This window comes from Podarcis pityusensis (genome assembly GCF_964106645.2).
Source record: "Podarcis pityusensis genome assembly, chromosome: 14".
NCBI classification, from domain to species: domain Eukaryota; kingdom Metazoa; phylum Chordata; class Lepidosauria; order Squamata; family Lacertidae; genus Podarcis; species Podarcis pityusensis.
The window spans coordinates 5,175,014-5,187,026 of record NC_138039.1 but is presented as its reverse complement, the minus strand read 5'-3'; the positions used below and the strand labels follow the sequence as shown (position 1 = coordinate 5,187,026).

The following is a 12,013-nucleotide window of genomic DNA, read 5'->3' as shown; positions in this document are numbered from 1 at the left end:
GTAAAAATAAACCTAATCTTTTACACGGAAAAGGACGGTAAGTTTGCCAGCCTGAGGAGCAGGGTCTGCCTGCCTACTGTTGTTAGTAAAGGCAACTCTGGGATGAAAGAGCAAGGTTTTAAAAAGGCTTTAAATAAATGACAACAGCAAAAGCAACAACATCACTAAGTCAAAGACCATTGTTTCCATCTGCCCACTGCTGCCAACGCTGGTGGGAGGTGGTCCTCCTGGGTCTCAACTGGCGACTTTCCATGAGGCTCCACCATCTTGAATCCATTACAGTTTTACACAGCTGAGCAGAGAGATCTTAAAATCAGCTTCCTGGTTGCGTTTCCCCCCCCTCCCGATTCATATTAAAGCTTGGCCTGTTCTAGACTCCCCCTCCCCTCGTTTTCCCAGAGAACAATATCTGTCTTTTTCTTTTTCTTTCTTTCTTTTTTTATACTTTTATTTTGCTTTAAACAAATACATATAAATATAAACAACCAAAATTACAAAAGAAAAACCCTTAATAATAATAATGGAAAGCTAAAAAAATCTACAGTGGTACCTCGGGTTACATACGCTTCAGGTTACATACGCTTCAGGTTACCGCTAACCCAAAAATAGTACCTTTGCTTCAGGATGGGAACAGAAATCGTGCTCCGATGGCAGCGGGAGGCCCCATTAGCTAAACTGGTGCTTCAGGTTAAGAACAGTTTCAGGTTAAGAACGGACCTCCAGAATGAATTAAGTACATAACCAGAGGTAGGTAAAGGTAAAGGAACCCCTGACCATTAGGTCCAGTCATGACCGACTCTGGGGTTGCGGCGCTCATCTCGCTTTATTGGCTGAGGGAGCCGGCGTACAGCTTCCGGGTCATGTGGCCAGCATGACTAAGCCGCTTCTGGAGAACCAGAGCAGTGCACGGAAACGCCATTTACCTTCCCACCGGAGCGGTACCTATTTATCTACTTGCACTTTGACGTGCTTTCGAACTGCTAGGTTGGCAGGAGCTGGGACCGAGCAACGGGAGCTCACCCCATCGCCGGGATTCAAACCGCTGACCTTCTGATCAGCAAGTCCTAGGTTCTGTGGTTTAACCCACAGTGCCACCCGCGTCCCATAACCAGATGTATCACTGTACAAAAAATATCAAAGTACGTGGCATAAAACATAAGCTATTATGGGAAAGGAAAAAGGAAAAGGAAAGAAGGAGGAGGAGGAGGAAGGGAAAAAATGAAAGGAAAAAAGGGGGGGGAGGAAAATGAGCCAAAACACAAGCGTCTGTTGCACGCTTCCATCAAGGTCACAACAGATCCTTATTCTTATCAATTCTCTCTATCTGCATTCCAAAGAATCCCTCATCCTGGTATCAGGGAACATTTCCCTATGCGGTATCATGCTAAACATAACGAGGTCTTTATTGATGAACCCTTACCCCCTAGGTAATTATTTAAACATTCCCATTCTTCTTTCACCCTCTTTTTAGGTTTATTTCTTATTGCATTCTTTTTCTTTTTAAGGCTTTAATGGCAAGCCACAGATACAGCAGCTTGCTTTCACCCAACTGCATTAAAGAACAAAATGTAAATATACAGGGCTTACGGCAATGAGGTGACCACCATGTTTTGGGGGGCAGAAAATAAGAACTTTGGGTGAGAAGAGAGACCTCCCACAGCCCCGGCAACCACGTCTTGCTGTGGTTCAGCAGGGTCAGGTACGGCCGGATGAGAGGCGTCCCTTAATGGCTATACTGCAACTAGGCTAGCCCAGCCCAGGTTGATGTTCTCCAGATGTTGGCTTGGGCTGATGGGGGCTGAAGTTCAACAACAGCTGGAGGGTGTCAGGATGAAGGAAACCGCAGCAGGCAATGAAGAGATCTGGTGGTCCAGGTTGCATGTAACAAAAAAAAATCCCCTGTGTTGCAAACACAGACCAACTTAAGCAGTAAGAGGCAACGTGTGGCTAATCATGTTCTAACAACATATATACCGTATTTTTTGCTCTATAAGACTCACTTTTTCCCTCCTAAAAAGTAAGGGGAAATGTATGTGCGTCTTATGGAGCGAATGCAGGCTGTGCCGCTATCCCAGATGCCAGAACAGCAAGAGGGATTGCTGCTTTTGCTGCGCAGCGATCCCTCTTGCTGTTCTGGCTTCTGAGATTCAGAATATTTTTTTTCTTGTTTTCCTCCTCCAAAAACTAGGTGCGTCTTGTGGTCTGGTGCGTCTTATAGAGCGAAAAATACGGTATGTATAACCTGTATTATTTCAAAGTTCTTGAATAGAGAACATATGGTGGAGATACAGCTAATAAAATAAATCAATATTGTATGAACAAAATTGGAGACGGTAGTCAATCGAGGCAAACAAGCCTGAAGAAGTGTGCATGCACACGAAAGCTCATACCAATAACAAACTCAGTTGGTCTCTAAGTTGCTACTGGAAGGAATTTTTTTATTTTGTTTCCACTACAGAACCAACACGGCTACCTACCTTTAAATACTTTCATAATTATCTGTCTATGTATTATAACCAAATCAGCAATTTTTGATATAACTGTAAAAACTACTCTGAAAATTTATTATTTCAAAAATGAAACCTTCATCTGGTTGTGAATATTAAGATAATACCAGCAAGAATGAGTCTTTATGTAAAAAAAAAAAAAAGATTTAAATCAAGTCTTACCTTACTGTTTAGGGAAGTTTTTAATATTTAATGCTGTATTGTTTTTAACACTTGATTGGAAGCCGCCCAGAGTGGCTGGGGAAACTCAGCCAGATGGGCGGGGTATAAATAATAAATTATTATATTATTATATTATTACTGACTAGTGATTTAAATCAAGCCTTACTGACTAGTGATTTAAATCGTGATTTAAATCGATTTGAGTTAAATCAAATCCACCCTGCTGTGGAGTATGATAATGTATTTTCCTTGCCAGAGGAAGCTATGGGTTTGTTTGGATAGATGCCTTTCTGCCTATTCCCGCCACTGGCCCACCCCAGCCCAAGCATGAGGCCCCCCAAAAGTCTCCCACAAGGGAATGAAGCACCCCCACACTTGGCTGAACTAAAGCCTGGTTTCGGGGCTCAGGAATCAGAGGCAAAACAAGCCCAGAGGCAAAGGGATGTCAGAGTGGCCTCTTTGCGGCATCATCCCAGCGCTCAGCGGAGGGTCAAGTCACTAGTCCTCATGGAAATATTCTCTGGCAGGGGCAGGCTGAGGATGAGGCTTCTGAGGCTCGTGCTGAACTGATTCTGGGCTGAGGCCAAGGAAGCTCTCCTTGTAGAAGCCGCAAAATCTGCAGCCCATCTTCTTCGCAAGGCACATTCCATTCTGAATGCATTCATTTATTCATTCATTCATCCAGCCAGCCCACATTCAGATTTCTGGAGCCAGCACAGAGCCGGATGGGTGGTCCGAATGCTGTGCCTCTGTTGGGAAACATCTGTGCAAGACAACAGCTCCCTTCCCCCACCACCACGCATGCAGAGATCCAGAAATGCAATTTTCGGTAAACACAAGCGAATGAGCAGGGCACGGTCCAGTTTCCAAATGGGAAGGCAGAGTCTAGGGAGAGGTTGCAAAAAAATAAAATATAGAAGCCAGCGAGGTGCAAGGATAGCAGGGTCAGATTGGAGACTGGGGTGATCTTGCAGACAGTAGCCAGGTTTCTGCAACACGCAGTGAGGATTCACAAATGTTGTATGACAGTATTTTAATCGTTAGAAGCAGATTTTGCTGAGTGATTCTATTGCACCGAACCTTTCAGAATTTTGTTTGTATGTCAATAAAGGTTTGAGACCGGGGTGACCCAGGTTCAAATCCTACCCTGCCCATTCAGTCATGAAGCCAATAATAATAATAATAATAATAATAATAATATTTTTTTATTTATATCCCGCCCTTCCCAGGCGAAGCTGGGCTCAGAGTGGCTAACAACATTAAAGTAATATAGCATTCTAAAATCCATTCATTATAAAATCGGTTCAAATCAAATTAATAGCAACCATTGGGCTAGAGTTCTGTGAAGAATTACCAAAGGAGGGGGTCAGGCTGTGCCTTGGCCAAAGGCCTGGTGGAACAGCTCTGTCTTGCAGGCCCTGCAGAGAGATGTCAAGTCCCACAGGGCCCTAGTCTCTTGTGACAGAGCATTCCACCAGATTGGGGCCACAGCCGAAAAAGCCCTGGCTCTAGTTGAGGCCAGCCTAACCTCTCTGTGGCCTGGGACCTCCAATATGTTTTTGTTTGAAGACCGTAAGGTCCTCTGTGGGACATACCAGAAGAGGCGGTCCCGTAGGTATGAGGGTCCTAGGCCATATAGGGCTGGTTAAAACCAGCACCTTAAACCTGATCCTGTATCCCATCGGGAGCCAGTGCAGCTGGTATAGCACTGGGTGAATGTGATCCTGCGGTGAGGACCCAGTAAGGATTCTAGCCGCGGCATTCTGCACCCGCTGGAGTTTCTGGGTCAGTCTCAAGGGCAGCCCCACGTAGAGCGAGTTGCAATAATCAAGCCTGGAGGTGACCGTCGCGTGGATCACAGTGGCGAGGTCAGGGCGAGAGAGGTAAGGAGCCAACTGCTTAGCTTGGTGGAGATGAAAAAATGCCGCCTTTGTTGTAGCTGCATCTGCACCTCCATGGAAAGGGAGGTGTCGAAGATTACACCCAAATTCTTAACGGATGGTCTGGCACTAATTGCACCCCCGCAAGAGATGGGAGTTTCCCCCCATATCGTCCCGACCCAGCCAAAGGACCTCTGTCTTCAAAAGCCTACTGGGCATGTCTATGGCTAACTTACCTCACAGGGTTGCTGTGAAGATAAAACAGGAAGGAGAGCCATCTATACTGTTCCACAGTCCTCAGAAAAAGGTGTGTGTGTGTATGTAATATTTATTTGTTTGTTTATTTATTGCATGTCCACCCCACCTTTCTCTTCAAGAAGCTCAAGATAGCAGGCATGGTTCTCCACCTGCTCATTTAATCCGAAAACATCCCTGTCAGGTAGGTTAGGCTGAAAGGCAGTGACTGAACCCCAAGGTCACTCAGGAAGCTTCATGGCCATGTGGGGATTTGAACCCTGTTCTCCCAGGTCCTAGTCCGGCCTCTCCACTTGCCTCACAGAGACACATTTCCCCAAATCCATGTGGATACGCTTATTCTTCAATCCTTCACCTCTCCCCCTCAAACAAATTATAAACTTGCAAAACCGCCTTGAGGATCTGGGTGTGTATGAGTGTTGGTGACGGCACGTGCATTGGCCAATAGACACCCCTTGCGTCTAGCTTTTCCCTCGCTGCACTTGACCACATTGGAAATCTTGCAGAACTGGTTTTTCAGAGCCTGGACAGAAAAGGGCGGCACTCTATGTCCTGAACAGTAAAGGATATTTTCTACACTAGCCCACGGCTCAAACAAATTCCTGATTTTCTGCTCTGGCAACATGGCAAACGAGCGGCAGCCTTTGGTTCAATTCAGGGCACATTGCCAAGCCTTTTGTACAAAGTGGCAAACGTCGATTAAACAGGTACAGATGGAGGAGTGTTTGAATTGACCCAAAGGCTGCCAGATGCAGGCAGAATGGAAGAAGGGTTAAGTTTCTTGGCACGCTGTCTTAATTTATGGTCCGTTTGTTTTGATCTAATCTGTCCAGGGCTAAAGCATGGGGCAGAGAGGAGGGGCAGAGAGGCACCCTGAGGGCACAGAAAACATGACGTCACAGCAGGAAGCAGAACTGGAAAATCTTACCAACTGGTTGTTTTCGTAGATATTTTCTTTGCTCAGAGCATCGAAGTTTCTGGAAAAGAAGGTCAAAGAGAAGGGAGGTTTAAGCCAAACAAGTGAGACCGGGCACCGAGAACTTTATTCAGCTGGAGAGTGGAGCCTGCGATCCTGCCGGGTGCAGGGATCTGAGTTTTAATCCCTGCAGGGATTGTCGAAGGCAAAGCAGCACCCAGCAGGATCAAACCCTCAGCTCGCCAGCTCCACTCACCATTTAGGGCGCCGTGATCTTGCACGATTTCCTCAGTGTTTTCCCCACGGCTGCGATCTTGTGCATTTTGAGGCACCATGCCTGAAAAGCACTTTTTCAGGGAGAGATTGCAGCGTGAAATCACAGCACCCAAAATGGCCCTCATGTTCTCGCTAGGAAAAAAAGGGAATACGACACCCCAGAATATGGCGTCCTGGTTTTTCCCTTTTGATGAACTGGAGGGTACGAAATGGGGCCTCCTAAGAATTCCCAGCACCCTTAACAAACTACAGCTCCCAGAATTCTTTGCAGGGGGGAAGCCATGCCTGTTTAAAACGGCATGATGCTGGTTTAAACGTATGCTGTAAATGTGGCCAGAGAAGCAGGTAGATATGTTTATTAAAAGCACCTTCCAAACTTGCTGAGGAACATGAACCGGTGCAGCCACCCCCAAATCCTATAACCGCTATCCCCAACTCCATGCATCTCCAGAGATCTTGAACTACAACTCCCTTAAGCCTGAGGAATGCTGGCTTGCACTCGCCTCTGATCTCAGACCAAGCCACAAGCAACCAATTGTCCACTGAGTGGGTGGGTGACTCTGTACAGGACTACCTTGGTTCTCAAATGCCTTGGCACTCATACAACTTGGAACCCAAACACCGCAAACCCGGAAGTAAGTGTTCTGGTTTGCAAACCTTTTTCAGAAGCCGAACATGCTCTGTTTTGAGGGTTACGCTTCCATTTTGAGTACAGTGGTACCTTAGGTTACATACACTTCAGGTTACAAGCGCCTCAGGTTACAAACTCCGCTAACCTGGAAGAGTTACCTCAAGTTGAGAACTTTGCCTCAGGATGAGAACGGAAATCGTGTGCCAGCAGCGCAACAACAGCAAGAGGCCCCATTAGTGAACACACGCCTCTAGTTGAGAACAGTTTCAGGTTAAGAACGGACCTCCGGAATGAATTAAGTTCATAACTAGAGGTACCAATATACATGGTTTATTGCTTTCATTTTATGGATCAATGGTCTCGTTAGATAGTAAAATTCATGTTAAATTGCTGTTTTAAGGGTTGTTTTTAAAAGTCTGGAACGGATTAATCCGTTTTGCATTACTTTCTATGGGAAAGTCCGCCTTGGTTTTGGATCTCTTTGGTTTTGGAACGGACTTCCGGAACGGATTAGGTTTGAGAACCAAGGTACCGCTGTACTCGGAAGAATTGGGCACGGAGAGCTAGCAGGCATTTTCCACGGCGGTTTTAGGGAAGCATGACTCAGGACCGATGAGTCATCAAAAATCAGCTTGAGAACACATTTCCTCCGAAGGCATAGCTGGTTGGGCAACGCAGACGCCGCAAAGCAGCCAAAAAAACCATGCTGATCTTTGTTCTTTATTACTCCGGCTCAAGACTTGAAAGGAAATCATCACCACCGGAGCTTTAAGTTTATAATCCTGCTGCAATTTGGAGGCAGCGCCCTCACTTTCTCTTTCATTTCTACCTGGGCATTAACCTTAAGACCCACCTGGCAGGTGCAAAGTTTGGCATGCAAACACAGAGGTTGGGCACGGGAGGAAAGTCCCCTGCTGGCTTGCGTGTCCAGCCACAGATAAGGACACTAGAGCAGGATAGTAGGGTGATAAAAGGAGAGGTGGAAGTGATGGAAAGAAGATAAAGTCCATGCCAGAGAAGAATGGCAGATGAAGTTGATGGACTATGCTGAAATGGCTAAAATGACCGGAAGAATCAGAAATCAGGAAGACGTTTCCAATAGTTTGACCGGCTGTGCAATGGTTAGAGCAGGCTTCCTCAACCTCAGCCCTCCAGATGTTTTGAGACTACAATTCCCATCATCCCTGACCACAGGTCCTGCTAGCTAGGGATCATGGGAGTTGTAGGCCAAAAACATCTGGAGGGCCGAGGTTGAGGAAGCCTGGGTTAGAGGATTGAATCCTGCTTCAAAACCCTACTCAGCCACGAAGTTCACTGGCTGGCCTCAGGCCATTTGTTCCATCACAGTCTATCCTACTTGGCAGGGCTGTTGTTGAGGACAAAACAGAGAAGGGTCCAGAGGAAAAGTGGGATACAAATACAGTAAATGAAACCATAATGGCAAGCAAGTGGCAGTCCTAGTATGTTAATAATAATAATAATAATAATAATAATAATAATAATAATAATTTATTATTTATACCCCACCCATTTGGCTGGGTTTCCCCAGCCACTCTGGGTGGCTTTCAACAGAATATTAAAATTAAAAGCTTCCCTAAACAGGGCTGCCTTCAGATGTCTTTTAAAAGTCTGGTAGTTGTTGTTCTCTTTGACATCTGGTGGGAGGACGTTCCACAGGGAGGGTGCCACTACCGAGAAGGCCCTCTGCCTGGTTCCCTGTAACCTCACTTCTCACAGCGAGGGAACTGCTAGAAGACCCTCGGAGGTGGACCTCAGTGTCCGGGCAGAACGATGGGGGTGGAGACGCTCCTTCAGGTATACTGGACCGAGGCCGTTTAGGGTGTTAAAGGTCAGCACCAACACTTTGAATTGTGCTCAAAAATGTACTGGGAGCCAGTGTAGGTCTTTCAAAACCAGTGTTATGTGGTCTTGGCGGCTGCTCCCAGCCACCAGTCTAGCTGCCGCATTCTGGATGAGTTGTAGCTTCCAGGTCACCTTCAAAGGTCGCCCCACATAGAGCACAAACTGAATTCACTAGTCCATCTTACTTGACGTTTGCACATTGCTACTGTTGCTCTCCAGTTTTCTGAACTGCCCTTTGCTGGAATGTGAGTTTATCCTTTCCTGTACATGCACACAACGCAGATGAAGAGAAGCTGGAAACAGTTGCTCAGTTGTCCTCCGCTCCCCCAAAGGATCCTGCCCATACTTGCATCTCAGCTCAGGGCAAGGAAGGACAAGGGGTCTGAGGCTGACGCTGAGTCTCTGACCCCCAGATGCCTGTGGCAAGTTTCCAGTATCACCATATCAACATCCTGGGAAAGTCTTGACCTGTTGATTTCTGCCTGTCGTGCAAAAAGCCCCACTCAGTAGAAGCCAAGCGATTTCCTCGAGGGCATGCGGTCTCCTCTATCATTTCACAGCTGCTTAAAAAAGGAAATTTTTGCAAGCGCAACTTGTCTCGCTGTAGGAAAGGGGAGAAGCGGCACATAATAAAATTCCCCCCTCCAAATTCTACACAACTATTAAAGGCGCAGGAGGTCAAACAAACCTGCCTGGTGCAGTAATGAAACTGGAGTGGAAATCTATTCAAGATGTTATATAGCTGGTCCTTAACACCTACCAAAATAGCTAACATGTATAAGACAAAAACAAATCTGTGCTGGAGGTGTGGTAAAACAGAGGGGACACTTATACATGTTTGGTGGACCTGTGAAAAAAATCAAAAGCTTCTGGAATATAGTACAGTGGTACCTCGGGTTACATACGCTTCAGGTTACATATGCTTCAGGTTACAGACTCCGCTAACCCAGAAATAGTGCTTCAGGTTAAGAACTTTGCTTCAGGATGAGAACAGAATTCGTGCTCCGGCAGTGCGGCAGCAGCGGGAGGCCCCATTAGCTAAAGTGGTGCTTCAGGTTAAGAACAGTTTCAGGTTAAGTACGGACCTCCAGAACGAATTAAGTACTTAACCCGAGGAACCACTGTATATGACAAGCTTAAAAAAATGTTTAAGTATAACTTTATGAAAAATACAGAAGCTTTTCTACCAGGGATAACAGACACAGGTATAGCAAGAGAAGATCAGAAAATATTCCTCTATGCCACAGGAGCGGCAAGGATCCTAATTGCTAAAAACTGGGGGAAAAAATTTGTGCCAACAAAAAAGGAATGGCAAGACAAACTGTTAGAGTATATTGAACTGGCTAGATTGACAGAGGCAATTAGTAATGAAACTGGAGTGGAAATGAAGGGAAAGCAGGGAGAAGGGAGGGGAATCCCGTACTCTCAGAACAACACCACCGGGGCAGTGAAAAAAGGATTCCCGCTGCCACAGTTTGAAAGGAAAGTTGATTCCCTGGCCAGGAAGAGAACAGGAGGGAGAGAAGTTCAAGGAAATGCCTGAGGGAGGTGGGAGGGGCTGGCAGGAAGCAGGAAGAGATGCATGAGAAGGGGAAAAGGAGGGTAAATAATGAAGAGACAAAGGCCACTTGGCAGTATAAATAAAGGGCCGTGATGCCACTTTAAACAGCTGTGGTTTCATAGAATCATAGAACTGGGGAGGGAACCCAAAGGTCATCTAGTCCAACCCCCGGCAATGCAGGAATCTCAACTCGATCTTATAGGACAGATGGCCATCCAACCTCTTATTAAAAACCCCCAACGAAGGTTATGAAGATATGGAGATAAAGAGGAGCTCAGCCGCCTCTCCTGGCTCGGGTGCCGCTGATTCAGGACAGAGGCAGGAAAGTACTTTGCCTTCTCTACGGTTTCAGTGAAGACTCACTTTTACTTCTGGATCCTCAGCACAAGAGATTTTTCCTTCCTCCGCTCACAAATCGGCTTCAGGTCAGCTTCCAGTTCAGCTCCTCAAAGAATCCTGGGAGCTGCGGTTTTATAGGGTGCTGAGAGTCGCTGGGAGACCCCCTCTCTTGCCCTCACACAGCTGCAGACAATCTTAATTGGCTACGAGTGATAGCCAAAGAAGAAAGAAGAAGCAGCAGTTCCCAGAGTGGTTCAACAACCAATCCCTCTTCCCAAGGAAATCTGGGAATTGTAGCTCCCTCGCTACACGGGAATAATCATACTGGTCTACTTCGCAGGGTCGCTGTAAAGATTATCAGGAAAAAGTATGTGAATTGCTCCCAGCACTCAGCTCTTAAGGTAGATTTGCGGTGTGTGCATGTCAAACATTGGAGGCAATGGCTTCAGCTCATCCATGATAATATGACAGCAGCAATCACAGATAACAATGGCTCTCAGTGAACCATTCACAGTGGCATCAGGTGTTAAAAAGGGCTGTGTTATCACCCCAACTCTATTTATTATTTTCATCGCCATGATCCTACCCTTTGTCAAATGGAAACTCCCCACCGGAGTAGAAATAATATATTGAACAGATGGAAAGCTCTTTAAGCTGAATAGGCTGAAAGCAAAGAATAAGGTTACCATAACCTCCGTCACAGAGCTTTAGTATGCTGATGACAACGTAGTGTGTGCACACTCAGAGAATGACCTCCAAACCATCCTAAATATCTTCGCAGAAGCTTATGGAAATCTTGGCCTATTGCTCAACATCCAAAAAACCAAAGTGCTGCACCGACAAGCACAAAACAACCCCTCCACAGTGTCACAAATCCAACGCAATGGTGTAACGTTGGAAAGTGTTGATCACTTCTCCTGCCTGGGGAGTTATCCGTCTACAAGGGCCGACATTCATGCCGAAATTCAGCATCACCTGAGCATCACCTGAGAGCCAGTGTGGTGTAGTGGTTAAGAGTGGTGGACTCGTAATCTGGGGAACCGGGTTCGTGTCTCCACTCCTCCACATGCAGCTACTGGGTGACCTTGGGCCAGTCACACTTCTCTGAAGTCTCTCAGCCCCACTCACCTCGCAGAGTGTTTGTTGTGGGGGAGGAAGGGAAAGGAGAATGTCAGCCGCTTTGAGACTCCTTAAAGGGAGTGAAAGGCGGGATATCAAATCCAAACTCTTCTTCTTCTTCTTCTCTGCAAGTACAACTTTCTCCCGAATGAAGTGCAGAGTGTATGAGGACTGGGACATTCACAGGGAAACCAAAATGCTTGTGTACAAAGCAACCTGGTGCCTTCATCAGCCTGGTGCCCTCCTGGTGCTCTGGACCACAAACCCCCCCCTCCCGTGCTTGTTGGGGCTTTTGGGAGGTAACAGCACAAAAGATGCTTTTTGGGGGAGCAGCAAGCTGGCAAATGATCTTTTTACCACAACTTAAGAAACAGCATAGAGAGGGTCACAGAAGCCGCCCCACAAAAGCCCACTCCCTATTAACACCAGAGATATGTGTGCATCAAAATCCTGCTCAACTTCACCCAAACGTCTCCTCCCCACAAGAAAAGTCTTGCCCTCTAT

General features: G+C 46.4%; 1 protein-coding gene across 2 annotated transcripts in view; it reads right to left on the bottom strand.

Annotated features, from left to right (window-relative positions):
* Window positions 1-12,013, bottom strand: part of MICALL2 (MICAL like 2) — a 57,922-nt gene that overhangs the window by 34,101 nt on the left and 11,808 nt on the right. For both annotated transcript variants that reach the window (XM_080981019.1, XM_080981020.1), the window contains exon 2: window positions 5,733-5,781. In XM_080981019.1, the coding sequence (XP_080837145.1) occupies window positions 5,733-5,781 (49 nt within the window). The remainder of the gene's footprint in view (window positions 1-5,732; window positions 5,782-12,013) is intronic.